Raw genomic sequence first — 18021 nt, forward strand, 5'->3', positions numbered from 1 at the left:
AGCCCCGTGTGGCAGGGCCCCGCCGGCCTCGCGCCGGGCCTGGGTGCGAGTTGTGCGAGCGGTTCCAGCGCTGAGTAGAAAAGCAGACAGCTGCTGGACCGCTCGCCGCGGGGCCCGTCTCTCCCCGCGAATCTGATCCCTGTTCCTCCCGCACGTCCCCAGGCCGGCGGCGGTGCCTGGCGGGGGGAGGATTTACAGCCGGGAGAGACCTCTCACTTAGCCAAAATTGCTCTTGCGATGCCATCATTATAAAAACATTAAAACCGGCCGGTCCCCGGCACCCGAGTTCATCTCACTGCGCTTACACCTGGGCTCATAAATCCTCCTTTACAAGCCGGCCCAGGCAGGATGATTTATAAGGTGAAGCAAATATGAAAACGTTAAAATACAAAATATGGAAGCGATCAGACGGGGGCTGCCCTCCGCTCCCAGCGCCCTCTCTCTCCCTGGGGATGGGGGACCTCAGGGCGATGGTCCCCATCCGATACCTCTGTCCACCCGCGTCCTCCCCTCCTGGTTCTGCGAAGGCCCCATGGACCCAGGGCTTGGGGAGAGGGGTCGTGGAGAGGAGCCTGACGCTCCAGCCACATCCCCAAGCCGTGTCCTGCCCAAAAATGCAGCCTGGGAGATGCCGGCGAAGCCTGGCTGGGTCCCAGCTGCAGCAACTGGTGCCTCAAGCCCCTTGGAAGCTGTCCCGGGTTGTAAGCGGACCCCGGGGACATCGTTTATGTGGTGGAGAAGGGAAGCTGATACTGTGGGATCCTAAGGGGGGTATCATTTGCTGAGCACTTTCCTCGGCGCGTCGGCTGCAATTCGGGACAACCGGGATCCTTGGAGCTGCAGGTGGGATCCCCAGCCTGGGGCTCCTGGCCGATCTCATGGAAATCGTCCCTGCACAAGACCCCAAAGGCCAAGGGGGGCTGGCTCGTAGCTACGCAGCGAGCTGACGGCGACACAGGACTGTCAGGACCTAATCTCTCGGTGGCCTTAGGAAGCGCTCATGCACCTGATGTCTGCGACGGACACCAGCTAGCGCTCGCCGCGCCTCGTGCCCAGGTGAATCACTTGATTGAGCCTGGGCAGATTTCCGTGGCTGTTGGGGAGGTGTGGGGGGAAACTGAGGCATGGAGAGACGGAGCACCACATCCAAGCTGGTGCAGCGAGCTGGGAAGATGCCCCAGGAGCCCGGCTCCATGTTGCAACTGCCCCGACCTCTCTCCCCCCCTCAGCCAAGCGTCGCGCTTCCCATTCCACCAAGGGCTTCGCCCTCCTCCTCGGCAGCAATTTATGTCCGCCGGTCCAGGAAAAGGGCCAGGCTGTCGGATGGTGTAACCCAGCATCAGCCCGCTCCACCAGGAATCGGGCCCAGCGGGGAGTATTTACCCAAGATGCTGATTCTCAGACAAAAACGGTGGGGGGGAAATAAAAGTGCAGGGTCCAAGCAGGGCCGGGTCTGCCACCCCGATTCCAACAGGAGAGGGGCTAGGGCTGGGGGCCGGACCCCACGGTGAGCTCGGCCCTGCCGGGCACGGCAGCAGGACACAGGGCCTCGGGGGAGCGGGCTATCAGAGCCCTGAGCAGGGTTAGAAGTGGGTCTGCAAACGTAATGGAGAATTTCCCGAGGCCGTGGGCTGCGTGGGCAAGGGGGAACTGTAAGGACGGACGGATGGACAGATGGATTTGCAAGGAGCAGGCTGCAAAGCTGCAATATCTATATAGCCCCCTCTTTTATACGTCTCCCCAAAACTGCCCACCACTGCACGAACCCGTCCTCTGGATCCCACCATTTTACCGCGAAACACCAATGGTTCGTCTCGTCCTCCGCGCGGAGCCCGGACTCTCATGCGGGGAGACGGGCCCAGATGGGGGTTAACCCCAGGCTCTCCCGTGGCTGGCACAGTGCGGAGGGGCTGCGCCGGGGCGCGGACACAGCCAGGGTTGCTCAGATGCCGGAGAACGGGGAGCCCCTAGTTTTAAGTGGTCCAGATGCCAAGGGGCCGCACCCAGCAAAACCTGAGAGGGGTCCGTCCTGGAAATACCAGCCCCAGAGCTACCCCTGTCAAGGGGAGGGGGTAGGGCAGTGGGCTCAGACCCTTCCAGAGCCAAGAGCCATTTCCCCGGTCCGGATCTGGGTTCGGATTCTGCTCCCCGGCTCCTAATAAAATTCAAGCCGGGGCTGGCATCAGGATCTGGGGTTTCCACCTCAACTTGCCTGTGCAAGGAACAGTTTCAGGGGGTGCCGAAGGAAGTGGCTCTGAAGGCCTTTGCATTACACCGTCCTGCTCGGCCCGAGGGGTTCAGGCTTTCGGCGCAGGAGGGGCCGCGGCAGAGACGGGGAGCGCAGGTGGAGGCTTTCACATCCCCTGCTCTGAACGGCCAACGTCTGGACCCGCCGGTGCCTCCTGCAGCTGGGAAACACAACAATGGAGAGACCGGCAGAGCGAGCGGGAGGCAGCGTCTGGAAAGGGGCCGAGCGAGGCGTTCGCAGCTCCACGGAGCTGCAGAGACTCGCACGCCTCTGGGGACCGGGGCTGGGGAAGTCGAGCGGCCGCTGCACTCAGACACTGCCGCAGCAAAGCCATCAATGCAGACGGACAGAGGGCAGACACCCCCGTTATGTGCAACATGCGGCACCCAGCGGTCCTGGGGCCCTTGGGATGGCGGGAAGGAGTCTGGGCATTTCCATGCTCCCGAACACAAGGGCACTGCAGAGATAACTGAACCTGCCGAGGCTGGAAGGAGACTCCTTGCTTTAATAAAAAAAAAACCTCAAATAAAAGCCCTCTCTTACGAGTCTGCTTGCCATGAAGAGCCTGGCACAGCCCAGAGCGGAGAGACGGCAACTTCCAGCCCCCCGTGAGCCCAAGCCGGGGGCCAGGCCCCAGCTGAGGACTGTCAGCTCCCCCCTGCTTGATGGACGACGCCGGCAAGTTCAGCCCATCACCTGCTCACCCTCCGTAACGCTCGTGACCCATGCCCGGAGGGGAGCGGGGATCCAGCCCCGATCTCTAGAGGATCACAGGAGCTGGTGGGTGGAGGGGGCACTGCCAGGCTGGGAACCTGGGATTAGCAAGGAAGGGAAGACTGAGGGGAGCTGCAGAGGCACCCGGGGATGGAGGCTGGGGGCAAGAGAGATAAAAGGGTACAAAGGGAAAGAAAAGCGAATGAAAGAGGAGGAAAAAGGCAACTTGAAAAGGGAAGAAAAATCCCGTGGGAGTTCACAAGGGCAGGAAAGGGGCAGGACACGGCTCTGGTGGAAAGGCGGGCGCTGGGGGAGACTGGGGGAAGAGCCGGGGCACAGCGGGTCTGGAAGGATGGCTGGCTTCAGCGGTGCCCAGAGCCCGGGACACAGCCGGGGAGCCCGGGCACTTCTCCCAGCGGCAAAAACCACAGGTCAAACTTGGCGAGCCCTGGAGTCCGCGGGACGCAGCCCGCACGGGGCCTGTGAAAGCAAATGGCCTGGGCTGGCCCTCTCCGCTGCCAGAGCCGGGATCAGCGGGCCCTTGGGGTTCCTCGGGAACAACCGCGTGCCGAAAAGGGGGAGCGAGAGACCCCGACTTGCCACGTCCCACGTGAGAGCTGGCCCAGCCTCAGGGTGCACAGAGAAGCCCCCCCGAGTGCCCCGACCCCCTGGAGCCCGCACCCATGCCCGGGTCTGTGGACGCCCCTACTCCAAACCCAACCCCCTGATTAGGTCTCGGGGCTGCAGACACAGACGTGCCCCCCCGCGGGGCAGCAGCCGGGGTCCCGAGCAGACCCGGGCTACAACCCACGCCCTCGAGCACCTGGGCACGGACACTACAAACCCACGCGAGAGGCAAGACACGTGCTCCGTGTCCAAACCCATCGCTTAGGAAAGGGTCCCGCAGGCCTGCTGCCCCGCCAGGATCAGGATCGGGCCCACTGGGGACCCACTGCTCTCGGCCTCGGCGCTAGCAGGTCGCCCCGAGGTGCAGAGCTGCTTGCAATCCTGCCCGTGCCCAGCAGCACTGGACGCCCTGCAGCTGGTCGTGCCCTCCCCACACCCGGCTCGGGACAGCATCAGCGTGGCGCCGGGCGATCCAGCCAGGAACCTCCTGCCTCATTGTTCCGGCTGAGCGTGCCGCGACCTCCTCGTGCGCTGCAATCGCAGCTGGAGGTGCGAGGAAGCATCCGAGGGCCGGATCCCAACCAGTGCAAGGCAACGGGCCAGAGCCCAACAGGGGTAATGCGGTGTCGGCACCGATGGCCATGGCGCTAGGTGATCTTATGCCAAGAATCGGGCCCTTACTGCAGAACTGGAGGAGGCAGGGGCGGCCAAGTCAGGCGGATCCGTGTGGACCGAGCGGGTCGGGACCCTCGCCGAACAAAGGAGAAGGCTCCGGTCGCCCAAGCCGTGTCGCCCTGCGCAGCCCGAGTCCTGGCTGGGTCGTGGACTGAACCCCTGGCGCTAAGGGGCAGAAGGGACGGACATCCGTGTCCACGAAAACCCAATCGTGAGATGAGGCCGGGAAGGGGCACGCGGGGTGGAAACTCCCCGGGGACGGAGGAGCTGTGCGCCAAGGGGGACGCCGATGACGAGGACGAGCCAGGGAAGCGAGCCAGCAGCTCGGGCTTTCTTCGACAACCCCGTAGGGAGGCAGAAACACCAGAAACTTTTCTGCTCATTTTTTTCTTTAAATCTTGCTTTTAATTTCTCATCTTTAAGAACGATCCGAAACCAAGTGGCCCCCCCACCCCCTTCCCCGGGCGGCTGAGACCTCCCAGTCCGTGACGCCGGACACAGATGCATTGCTCGCCGCTTCTGGCGTATGGAGGAGCAGAAGCCCCCGATGCCCACCCCTCTCTGCACAGACACGGGCGCTGCAAACCCGCCCTGACCTGTGCCCATAGGCCGGTGCGAATGCTAGCACGTGCACGATGCCTGGATGCCCGGTTGGCAGCTGGGACCCCTTACACCCAGCCTGCGCTGGCCAGCGGAGGATCGGGCCCGTGCGATAGCGCTGCACGCAGGCACGCACACGGATCCATTTTAAAGCCTTTTTCCTCCCACTCTATCACTGGATCAGCATCAATTGTCACTTCAAAAGAGGCCGGGCAGCAGCCCCCAATTCAAACACCCCTCTCCCCGCTCCCCCCAGCCCCGGCAGCCTCTTCGCCGCGTACTCCCGAATACCAAGCATTCCTGTGGGGCACTGCCCCGGTTTTTTCCACTCAATTTCCTTCCTGAATCTGCGAGAGATAAATCGGCTGCGAGCCCTGCGCCGAGGCAGGCGGCCGGAACGGCAAATCCAGCGGTGCCAAGTTTAATAAGAATCCTGATCTAGAAACCAGATAATAATTGGGATTATCGAGCCGGCTGGGAAACAGCTTCCCCTGCTCCTGCTATCTCCCTGGTTTTTGGCAGCTGCTTAGTCGTGCGGCTCTGACTTTTCCATGCCGGCCCCGGCTGCGGGCTCCAGGGGAAGAGGTGCCCCTCTGGCACCCAGGGCTGCCGGGGGGCTGGCTTTGCACAGCACGACCCCGGGCGCCCGCCATCTGCCTCCCCCGGCACCGTAACAGCCGGATGCTTCACGAGCCCCGACGCTCACGTACGCAGGCAGGGGAAGGGAGCAAGGCTGGATCCGGCACCGACGTCCTCCAGCCTTTCCAACACCAGGCTGGGGAAAAGGGCGCGGAGCGGCCGAACGCAGCCACCCCCCCCACGCCGGTCCGGCTTCTGCGCCACTTCATTTAGGAAGCATGGGCAAGGGGAGGTGCGGGGGCAAAGACACATGGATGCAACGCTGCCACGTTGCAGAAATATCTGTACCCCGGGGACAGATAGCGGCCTGCTACCCGGGGGGCATCCTTCCCTCCCCCGTGCCCGTCTCCCTCCACTCGGCGTTAGGTGCAATGGGTACATCATGGTCCGTAGCCCAGACCTTCCTGGGGCTGCCTCTCCCGCGCCCAACCCACCCCACCACGAATCTTGCCATCAGCTCGGCACGATGGGGCACAGATCCCAAACCCCCCCGCCGTGTTCCCCAACTATCCTTGTGCCCCACGCCACTCAGACCACATACCGCTCCCCCCGCCCACAACGCATCCCCCCTCTTCCCCTCCCAACAACCCAATTGCTCGGACTCCAGAAATTTCCAGCGCTGCAATAATCCTGCTGCGGCGCGATTCGGCGCGGGGCGCGAGGGCCGGGAGCTTTTTTTCGCAGCCGAAACGGGATTGGAAAGAGGAAGAATTGGGATTTTCCAAGTTCTCTACAGGGTCAGGCTTGGCCGATTTTATTTTATTGAAAATATAAATAGGGCATTAAAATGGAGAAAACAAATTTACAAAACCAGCCTGAGTAAAACCCCGCTCGAATACGCGGTACGAGATGCCGCGGGAAGACGGGGGAAATAGCTGGAGCTGGGCAGACGGCTCAGGAATATTTGTATTTGTCGCCTCTAAACACTTTTGTCTGGCTCCTGGCACGTGGGCGAGCTCTGCTCCCCATATATTGTCGACGAGAAAATAAGCGGATAGAAATATCCCCCCACCCCCAACACTTCTGCAAAAATTCCCCGAAACGTGGTTCCAGACACATTGGGCAGAGAATGACTATTTACACGGACAGGAGGAGGAATGACACGCTCATAAAGACCACGTCGGAGACGACTGCGATGCATCGGGCAGGAGAGAGCCTGGGCCATCTAATAGGGCTTTTCCATCGCTGATCGCTCCAAAGCCACTCGGTAATTTCTTTGCCTTTTAACGAAGGCGGCAGTAACGGAGGCGGCCAGCGTCGGACCCCCAGGACCTGCCGCCAGGAGATTTGAAGAGGGATCAAGAGTCCGTTAAAGGGATCCGAATTTTTTTTTTGTTAAAGGAGTTTCATTGATGGGGAGACTCCAGGCGAGGTGAGGGAGTCGGGCGCAAGGGACAGGGGCCCGAAACCCTGCAGCTTCTGCCAGCACCGCCGCACGCGGGGGGTGGGCGTAGGGCGGGTACGTGGGCTCCTGCGGCCGTTCGGTGCTGGCCGTGCCTTTGGCGAAAGACGAGTGGACTCATTAGCACGAGCAGAAGCCTCGGCGGCCCACAAGAGCCTTTGGGCAGCCCTTTCCCTGCACGTGCGCACACGCACAGACACACGTGAGCGTGCACACGCACACATCAGCACTGCAGGAAAACTCCATGCAAAGCCGGGGCCCGAAAAGCAGCGAGAGAAGGGCAGAAATGGGAAGAGCCGATGCAGGGCAAGGGACCGGGGCTGGCTCAGAGCCCAGAGAGGCAGGGACATTTCTAACCCCGGTCCGGCAGGGCACGACGGGCGAGGTTGGGAATGGGCCCCGCAATCTCGAATCAGGGTCTTGCCTGGGTCTCGCCCACTGTGGTGCCCGGGAGGGCGGTGGGGCCGGAAGGCCATTAACGAGGAGGGAAGGAAGAAATAAAAGCCTCCCTCTCCATCCGCCCAGCGCATCCTCCCTGCCTCCATTAAGGACCCAAAGGGCAGCACCGAGGTGGGGCTGAGCGGGGCTAGGGAGCTGGAGATCTGCTTGTGCCGGCAGCTGTCGATCGCTTTGCTTTGTGGCGTTTAAATCACTCCGGGGATCAATACGGTCAGCGGAGCCGAGGGCCCCGCTTCCTGGCATCGATAGCCGCTTGTTATCGCGCGGGTGGGGGTGCCCTGCCGTCAAGGGGACTTTCGGACAGTGCCGGGCAACCCCGAGGTGCGGTGGGTCCTGCAGACTCCAGTGCTTGCGGCCCGGGGTCCCGGGGAGCTGCGCCCCAGCCCCTTGGGTCGAGTTCATTAGCAGGAGGCTAGGGAAGCAAAGGGTATGCCCCGCTTTCCCCCCGTCCTGCAAGCCAGGGCAGGCTCCCCATCCACCCCTGCCTCTGGGGGCACCTCACACCCCTTCCTCATATTGGCCCAGGGGTGGCGTCCCAAATGTGCCCCGTATTCTTGCCCACCAAAGGTACAAGGGCAGCTGGCATGACCCCATCCCGCCAGCGCTCCCTCCTGCCTTAGGCGGAAGCCTCCATCGCTCTCGACATGGGCGTGGCTTTGCCGACGGGCGCAGGACCCTTCTTCCCTGCTGGGCACCCACCCTGCCATCGATGGGCAGAGAGAAACCACAGGAGCTTTCGCAACCAGGCCACGGCTTGGTGCCCGCCCCGGCACCCCATCCACCGGGTCGAGGTGGGGGCAGAGGTGCCTGCTGGACAGGGCATGCCACGTGGATACACCCCAGCTTCGCTCTTCCATACCTGGCAAGCACGGTGGGCAGAGGGAAGGGAGCTCCTTCAAGGCATCCAGGCCACCTGGCCAAGCCCTGGCTGGAAGCCAGCCCTCTCCGCTCTGCTCCCCAGCTTTGCAATGAACAGAGGCCCTTTGCAAGGGCGAGATGAAGGGGCTGCCCCCTTCACCAACCCCTTGGACAGGGGATCGCAGCACCCTCGCTGTGCCAGCCCCAACCTCACACCCGGGCTGTTTGGAGCCGGAGGCCACCATCCTCCCCCCAGGATCAACAGGACGGACACCTCCTGCAGGACCCATGGGTTGAGTTTTATTTAAGAGGGTGGCAGGATGTTCCCAGTGCAACCAGTACAGTGCACTGGGCAGCAAGAGCCCTGCAAGGGACGGGGAAGGCGAGTGCTAAAACCCCGGCTCGTTTGCCTGCTGGCACTGGCCACGAACCTCGACACCAACACCGCGCTCACCCGTGCACCTGTGCCAAGACCCTGCGGGGGTCAAAGGGTGACACAACGGGTCCACACTCACCCCGTTACCCCCTCTCCTCCGTGGCACCCCCAGAGCCTAGTGGGGGGCATCAGGCAGATGCGAATGAGCAGAGCGCGGCAGGACACAGCCCACTACGTGCCGGCGGGTGAGAACGGTGTTGATGTCAACGGGCACGATCAGGACGGACACACCAGCTTCAGTGTTACCCACCCCAGAGCCCCCATTCACCTCTTTGCAGCCCACCCAGCACCTTGGCACATGGCTCTGCCTTGCCCCTGCGCCTGGGGGGAAAAAAAAAGGCAACACTCCCCCTACACTCCTCTCCCGCTTTGAGCAAGGAGGCTCATTAAGAGGTAATTAGCTCTCCAACAATGGGAAGCTATTTAGCAGCCCAGCCGCACAGCATCAACAACCAAAGGGGGGAAGAAAGAAATAAAAACACTTTAACACCTAGTAATAAATGCTGATTAACCGTCTGGGTGGACAGGGCCGGCTCTGGCCCAGCAGGCAGGCCAGGGGCTGCCAGTCCCAGTCCTTCACCTTCCTTGTTTTTCAGCCTCCCTTCTCTCCCAGCCGAGGCTCAAGCTTTTTCCTTAAGCTTCCCTAGCATTGCTAGCGGCCGACTGGGGCACCGCTGTCCTGTCTACACTACTTCTCCCGCTGTCACTTGTGCGACACCAGGCCCGGCGGGGTAATTTTAAGAGGCATCAGGGAGCCAAGGGGGCTGGAATAGCAGTGCTCTCCAAGCCGCCTGCAAACAGGCAGGGGGGGAGCGTGGGCCCCCCCCCCCTGCCCCCCGGTCCCCGCCGGGGACACACGAGCCCCGCGTGGAGAATGTCACTGATTTCCGAGACGCTTCCCAAATTCATCTCCTAAATACCAATGTGTCACTTGCCGCCCGCCCGCGCTCCCCTTCCCCAGGTGGATGCAGCGGGGCCGCGCATCTGCGCCGCTCCAGGCAGCGCCCGAGCAGCAAACAGCAGGTCGGCTCAGCCCGACCCACGATGGAGCCGGGCTGCCAAGAGCCCCATTTCCCCTCCTCGCCCAGGCAGGCAGAAAGGGCTGCTCTCCTCTCCGTCATTTAGACATGCATGGGGCCTGCAAGGATGCCGGACCCTGGGGTGAGGGACGCAGCCCGCTCTAGGGTGGGATGGGCTGAGCCAAAACCTGCGAAGTACGTATCAGTGCAGAGGGGAACGACGTCCAGATGACGGCACCTTCCTGAGCAGGCTGGGGAGCAGCTGGCAAGGTTTCTGCCCCTGCTGAGGACAGCAGGGTAAAAACCAAGCTCGTGACCCGCCTCTGTAGCGACCGGAATAGGACTAAAATGCTCCTCCTTGGAGAGAAAGGCTCTTTCACACTACCTGGTATTCCCATTTCCATATGCGCATTTGTGTGCACACACTCATCTACCTACTTAGACACAAGCACATGGATTCCTATAGATACACCCATACAGGCAGACGTGTTAGGGAGACGTATATGTACCTATGCAATACAGATGAACAGAGATTCAGCCGTGTGTGTACCTACAGACAAAACCAGGTGCATTTTACTCATATAAAAATAAGTGTGCGATTATATATAAATCTACATGCATGCCCATAGATGAATATAAATACACAGGTACATAAATAAAAAAAGAGAGAGATTATATGCACGCTATACAGAGATGGAAATGCATTTGTGTGTGGATATCTATATAGTATATAATTTTAGATGACCCCTTGGAGGTCCCTTCCAGCCCTACTACTCTACGATTTATTGTATGCATCTATATCTATATCTTTATAAATAAATATTAAATGTAATGGGCTTCTGTTAAAATATATAGCACATCTATAACATAGAATACACATACATTATATGTATGTATGTATGTATGTATGTGTGTGCACACGGGCATACACATTTATATTATTTCAGAGTAGTTTTAAACCCACTCTGTTGCAATTCAAAGTGCTCCCACCCCTGCCCCACACCCCACCCTGGTCCCATCCCTTTATTCCTGTGATCGGACAGGTGAACAGCACCGAGGATTTAAAGCAGGGAGCACCCAGGTGAGTGGCAAACCTGCGGACAGTCCCGCTCCACCCTAAGGCCCACAGCTCCATCCTTATATTAGGATTCTGTGCATAGCCAGCATCTGGATACCAAATGTGCAACCGGTGGGGAACGTAATTGCAATCCCTAGAAAGAAGGAAAGAGAGAGAGACAGGTAGAGACAGAGAAAATCTTGTCAGAGCCATTGGACCTGTTTGTATCTGCTGTTTATTAACTGTGCTTGCTACAGACCTTGGCTAGTGAAGAATCACTAACAGGGCTTAACGGTCTGGAAAGGAGAGAGATGAGAGGGTGGGGGGAGGGCTGCAAACCTTCTTTGTATGAAGGGAAAGGAAAATGAGTGAAAGCCATGGAGAGCTAATTGAGCAGAGGGTGGCATGCACCAGGGACAAGGGGGTCCCGATGCCCCGAAGCAGCATGCCCAGGTCTGTGCACACCTCCCCACCCCCTTCCCCGCAGCCTGCCATAGCACCCTCACCCAGTGCACAGGGGATGAATCTGGATGCAGAAATTAGCCGGGTGCCAAAGTGTAGCTCCAACGTGATCTGAGCCTGGCTCTTTTTTTTTTTTTTTTTTTTTTTGGAGGGGTTGGTGCAAAAACCTCAGGAAATTGCTGCCAAAATGGGGAGTGGGCAGCCGGGGTCCAAAGCCCCCGTCTCCTGCTCCAGGCGCCTGCGGGAAGCAGAGGTCTGGAGGCGCAGACCAGCTGGGCAGCTGGCACCAGACCTTCCTGACGTGATGGATGTGTGTGCAGATTTGCCCCGAGGGTGCCAGCCACCCCGCACAGCCCCCCATGCTCCCCGCCTGACACCGACCTCTCCCTGGGTCCTTCCCCTTGCTCCCGCATTTGAAACAGCAGCGGTGTACCGAGGCCCCAATCCTCTGGGCTGTAGCACCAATAAAGACAGCAGTCAAACTGGCCAGGGAAGCTAACCAGCCTCCATCTACACTGAGCAGAGCCTTCCCAACCCTAAAATACCGCATTTCTGGTGTTTTTTCACCATTGCATCCAACGGGTCACTAAAGCACGGTCCGTCCCTGCGGCGCGGGTCCTGGATGCTGGGCGCCCTTCCGAGATGCCTCGAGCCGCAGCAGCTCAGCAGGGAGATCCCCGCTTTGCAATAAAGCAGAAGACACGGCGTGCAAAACCCCACCGCTTGGGGTCCTTCACTACCCTACAGTGCAAGGGAGCACGGCTCAGACTTCGACTGTGCCCGGCGTGGGAGGAAGGGAACCCCTCCCGCTCACATCCAAGTGGCAGGAAGGACTCCGATGCTGCACCAGCTGGGCCACATGGCCCTCAAACCCACTCCTCACAAGGATCGGTGCAGGGAGAGACCCCCAAAAGTCATGCCCTTCCCATCACGAATGTCTCCAAGCACTGCCATGGGGCTGGTCACCTGCCCTGTGCTCCAACTCCCCATCCCACACCTCTAAAGAGCAGGGTAAAATCCCTGGATGGAGACCCCCCACCCCGGACCGCCACAAAACGACAGAGCGCCGAGGAGAAATCCCAGATGTGCTAACAAAACAAAAATCAGAAAATAAACCTTCCATGCAAAGAAATGACTTGGCAGTTAAATATAGGCCATGGGTAAAATCTAGATCGTTTCTGCCGCTCGTAATCAGACTGCAAATAGAGAAGGAAAATACCTAACACTTTGCACATTTCCTCTTCTCTACAGATATATAAATATACAGCTGTATGTTCAGGAATTGCATTTGGCTACAGGGAAACTGTCATTCTGGAATTACTAGAACCTGCCTATTACAGAGCGGGGAACGAAAGCAAGTCTGAAATCCCCGGTCCTTGCTCTGCTTTGCAAAGGTTTTCAATCGCGCTCCAGGGTTCGGGGGCTTTACGGGGAGATGGCATCATGGCACCCGTGCAGAGTGAGGTCATTCCTTCCCAAAGACCAGAGGCAGGGGTCCCGCCGATGCCGCGGGTTTTCCAGCACGCGATGGCGGTTTCCACCCGAATTCGTGGTCCGGGGGGAGCCCCTACAACCGCGTTCGACAGAATTGAGGCCCCGTTAGGTGTCATAACCCGACCCCCGTTCGGCCAGAGGACGGGTTTGGGTCTGGTTCCGATGGGGGTGGTCAGCAGTGGTGGGAGAAACATGTACACGGTGTGCGCGAAACCGGCCCAGCCTCCCCTGCCTCTCGCTGTGTTTTAATTTGGCCCCTAATTCTCTCCAAGGGCCCTACGTACCCAAAATGGTGTGCGATTTCTATACCAGGACCGGAGAAAAACCCCACTGCAGCAAACCACCCTGCCCTGGCCGAGCAACGGGCTGGGGGACTTACGGAAGCACTGCCATCGCTCCAGTCTGATGTTCAAAGTGGCGTGCAAGACATCGCACGCTGACTTGTATGGGGCCCAACATGAAAGTGGCCCTGTTTACACGACTCCATGCGTGTCACATGCTATGTCATACATGCTTGGAGAGGGATCTGCAGAGAGGAAGCGCAAATGCCCATTTTGCGTGGGCAGGCTGGGCTCTTTACCGTGTCAAGGGAGCAACCAGCACTTCCATCCATTAAGCGCATGCAAACACATTACTGCGCGCGTCTATGCGTGCAAGTATATCCCCGTCATATACATTATATAATCTCCTCTTCGAGTATTTCCATGCTAGCCTGCGAGATCCATTTAATACAACGCATTTAACATTTTCCAAATGCCCACTTACAATACCAATATAAATCTCTCTCTCTCTCAATCTATTGTGACTACTTATATTAACAATATAGAGAGAATGGGCAGACCGCAGCCCATCTCAATTTGCAGCTGATTTTTAATTTGGACACAATTATCAAACCTGGGCAAACGATACAGACCACCAGTGTCTACAGAGAATAGGTTATAATAATCATCATCATCAAAAAAGGGGAAAAAATGCATCTTGCCAAACTAGGTGCGTGGGTTTTCAAGATTATGTGGGGCGGGGGGTGGGTTGCCATTTTCTTTTCTTTTTTTTTTTCTTTTAATAATTTTCTAATTTCTCCATTATTAAGCATGAGGGGGAAAGAAAAGAAATCAGGACAGAAACCAAGAAATAAAAGAATTTTTTTTTTTTTTTTTTTTTTTTTTAAGGTTCAACCAAAAGTATGCCCTATTGAGAGAGAAATAAATAAAAATGTCGCTTGTGCTTTTTTTTTTTCCCCCCCCTCAGCGAGCAGAAAGCTCAACAGGAATTCCTGGGTTTGCTCCACCTAACAAACTGCCCTGAATTTCCACCATCCCAAAACCCAGGACACGCACAATCGGCGATGCATAATGCGGGATGCTACGGCGCTGGAAGAATTCGGACCTTTCCCCAGATCCAAATGTCGCTAATACGACCGGTGAAAACCCACCAGCTCTCTCCATTGTTCGCTCTTTTACTTAGACATATATATAATAAATATATATGGTGGGGTTTTTTTTTACTTCCTCCTCCATATTTTTCCTTGGTAGATATTGTCTTAGTCAGCGCTGGATTTTTAAAACGCTATTTTCCAGGGACGTCGCCTGCCTGTGCAATGCCAGCATGGGGGCTTACGCAGAGGCGCTGGGGCAAAACAGGGCCGTGATAGCGGGGTTTCGTGAAGCTGGGAGCAAGGGAGCGTGAGCCTTATAGCAGGCGGCGAGTGGTTTTGCTGAGCTCCTTATAACAACGGGGTCAAACACCAACCGCTCAATCTTGGCTGGCGAGCCCACTGCAACGCTCGCGTCGCGCCGCCCGCCCCGCAGTGCCCAGCGGTCACGTCCCCAGTCCCAACGCTCTTGACCCCGAAGTTTGAGCGGTCGCATAACACACGTTGAAGTCCTATCTTTTCCGTGTGCAAGAGCCCTAGCACATGTCTGGCACTGAGCAGAACAAAAGAAAAGAGCCCAGACTGTAGAAGCTGGGAAGGAATCGAAGCTGTAACCAAAAACTTAGCGAGGGGGGGAAAAAAAAAAAAAAAAAAAGAAAAAAAAACTCTCTTTTCCAACCCCCCACAAAAATGTGCGAGAGATAATAAAATCCATATGCGACGCAACCAGCCGGTAAAGACGCCGCGGCAGGGATGCACGCACAATAGGACCGAGGTCCCTGAACTTTAGGGTAACCAAGAGCTGGGCACAGCAGAAGGGACACTGCAGGAAACAGCATATTTGCAAATCCCGTTTATGCCTCCGAGGGAATATTTGATGGCTGGATAAATCCAGCTGGTGGGGAGACTCCGAGCAGCCTCTCAATCCCGTGTGCATCTCACGGTCTTATAGGTGCCTATAGATACATCGCCTAAGTGACACGCTCGTGAGACAGAGCGGCTCAGACCGCAGATCCATGCCCAAGTTGTCTCAGCAGCCCCCACGCCACATACATCACGCTCCGCTCGTCTGGACAGAGATCCTCATTGAAATACAGTTGGGAACTTGAATAAAATGTAAAAATTTCACTGGAGAACATCTCCAGAATGAAGAGTCCATTCATACTGTCAGGAAGCGGACTGGAAAATAAAAAGTTCTCTATTAAAGGTTCCCCTCTGAGCTTTCCCACAGCAAGAGGGGGAAAATCTCTCCAGCGCTGCAAATGCAAAAGGACCCCCCCTTGTCAGCGGCAACATTTTCTGGTCTATTTTGCTACCCATTTGTCTGCTTCGCTCTCTATTGCACAGGGGCGCAGGGCTCGCTTTCCATAAGCCCAGCCAGGGTCCATACCTGCACGGATTTCTCTCTCTGTAGGCACCGACGATGAGCGAAAAATATGGATGCGACCCCGCCGGAAACGCCAAGATCTAATGAATTAAACCCGCAAAATGCCTGTGCCTCCAAATGCAGCGATCAGTCCCTTCAGCTCTGTACAGAGATTTTACTTATGGGCTCAACTTTTTTTTTTTTTTTTAGCAGTGGAAAGTAGGATTTCCACCAAACTGCCCGTGAATTTGCCCCTTTCAAACAGCTGGGGGAGGGGGGAGGATAAATTCCCTGCAGTCTTAGTCACCTGTGTCAAGAGTGAGAGGAAGATCCCCTCTTCCTTTCAAACTCTCTTTTTTCCTTCCCCCAAAATTAGACTGAAAAAGGAAATACAGCAAACTTTGTTTCGGTTTGTTTTTCAAATGAACCCTCGAAAGGAGGGAATGAATTCCAGAGAAAGAGAAATTAAACCAAAATGATCAAATAGCATTTTTTTCCCCCCAAAAGAAAATAAATACCTTCAAAAAAAATAAGCCTTTTTCCTTCCCACCCCTCCCACCCTTTATAGCAAGTGGGAATTGCTGCTTCTCAACCCTGAGCCCTCCACAGCCCCTGCTTTGTGGTCTATTAGACACTGGTAGACTGAATAATATTTCACAAAAGCCATTATGAGCCTCTGAGCACAGATAACCCGTTTTCGAGTCTCGCCACCGAACCAGCCGTGGAAGCATATTTTAAATAATCCTGTGGCAATAAGTGGCAGCACAAGATGCCCTTTGTTATACCGGCTGGGTCCTTGCAGGGCACTTTCATGGCTCCCCAGTATACATTTCCCACAGTTCCGATGTCTTTTCACGTGAACTGGGAAGAGCCATGCTACCGCAACAGTGCCTGTAACAAAATACTGCCAACTCAGGGCTTTACATGGAAAGGAAAACTTGAACTTCCCCAAAGTTCACTGCCAAACGGGATTGCACTAAATAGCCCACAGCAGAAATGGAGCAAATCGAAGAGCACGACGCCAGCACCAGGAACCCTTCCAGGCCGGTGCATGGAGCCTCACTCCGACGTAGGGGGTGAGCATCCATCGGCAAAGGCAACGCGGCCACTTTGGAATCCGGATTTAAATATTCCCTACTGAAAAATACACCAGGCTGTGCACGGGGAAGGACCAGGCTTCCTCTGTATCCCTGGGCAGCCCTGCCGGGCTTCCTGAGCCTTTTGGAAACTTTAAAAAAAGGCACCCGAGGAAAAGACGCCGGTCTGAGCCAGGCTTCCCTGCCTCCAGTCCACCTGCCCCAGCAGGTACGGACCAGAGGGGCATCGGCAACACCCTGGCACCAGAGGGCCGGGTTGAATTCAACCAGGAGAGAGCTCCTAAGTGACATGTCATTGATTTTACAGTCCGCAACGGTTCTGAAAACTGCTCTGGTTTGTTCACCTTGGCTAAGCAGACTCACAACTTCCCAGAACTGACTTCTGGGGGGAAGGGAGACTTGGTGCCAGAAGCGCATCTGCCAAGAAAAACAGAATCGTAAAATCTAATGCCTATATCTATTGGGTTGACATCCGTTCTTAGCTCCAAGCAGGGCTTAACATTGACCCGACCCCCCCAACACTGCCTGCAAGAAATTAAATAAAGAGCCACTGCTTTTCAATATAAGGCTCATTGGTAGCTGCAGTCGCTTTATTCTTTTTTCTTTAAAAAGATTATGATTTGTTGCAAAATGATATCGCCCAGAATTGACTTTTTTTTTTTTTTTTTTTTGCAGCGGTTTCTTCTCCTAATACAAGCACCCATTTCCTGCGATGGAAGCACTGCAAGTGAAGCACACTGTCAGGGCTCACCCAATAATTAGTCCTAATAACCACACGGCCTATGCGCTCCTCTACACCCGCAATGTGTTGTGTGCACCCACATTGCCGCCGCCACTCCCAGGTTTACAAGGGGATGAGCTAATTGACACCATTCATTATGGAGGAATGTTTCCTTTGCAACAAGTCAGCGAGAAAAGAAAGAGAAAAAGAAGGAGCCCCCGCCCCAGGAGAGGCAGGGGAATGAGGGCAGCCTGCTCCCCCTCCCAGGGTCGGGCTGCCTGGTGTCTGCCCGGCTGAAAAGTTGCTGGGAACTTTTCCCCTAAAATCATCCCCCCCTTGGGGCGGTGAGCCGAGACAGGAGCCGGGGGGGAGGGGGGCCGGGCAGCAGCTGGCCCCGGCCCCACGGGGCTGCCCCGGGGCTCAGCGCTGAGGCCGCGGGCAAGGAAGGGCCTTTCGCCGCCTTACCTGGGGTTGCTCTTGTTCCAGTACACGGCGTAGCGATCCGAGATAACTTTCCCCGTCTCGTCCGTCCAGACGCAAACCCCGACCAGGGCGACCAGCAGCGCGGCCACCTCCAAATGCACCATCGTATTTGCTCGTCCTTCCTTCCTCCCCCCGTCCCCACCCCGGCTTCACGGCTTCATGGGCTCCCGCTGCTCCGGAGCAAGCCCGGCTTCATCCTGGCGCGGCAGCGGGCGCCGTCCTCTTCCTCCTCCCCGCGCCGTGCAAAGTCTGTAGCGAGCGGGCGGCGGGGTCGCGCCGGGATCAGCCCCGG

At 57.0% G+C, this 18021-nt stretch overlaps 1 protein-coding gene across 2 annotated transcripts in view; it reads right to left on the reverse strand.

Moving 5' to 3' along the window:
* EFNA2 (ephrin A2) overlaps nt 1–18015 on the reverse strand; it is a 97532-nt gene extending 79517 nt beyond the window's left edge. For both annotated transcript variants that reach the window (XM_025196545.1, XM_006017439.3), the window contains exon 1: nt 17712–18015. In XM_025196545.1, the coding sequence (XP_025052330.1) occupies nt 17712–17833 (122 nt within the window). In that variant the 5' untranslated portion in view covers nt 17834–18015. The remainder of the gene's footprint in view (nt 1–17711) is intronic.
* Between the last annotated feature and the right edge of the window lie 6 nt (nt 18016–18021).

The sequence above is a fragment of the Alligator sinensis genome, unplaced genomic scaffold (genome assembly GCF_000455745.1).
Source record: "Alligator sinensis unplaced genomic scaffold, ASM45574v1 scaffold1295_1, whole genome shotgun sequence".
In the NCBI taxonomy this organism is placed as follows: domain Eukaryota; kingdom Metazoa; phylum Chordata; order Crocodylia; family Alligatoridae; genus Alligator; species Alligator sinensis.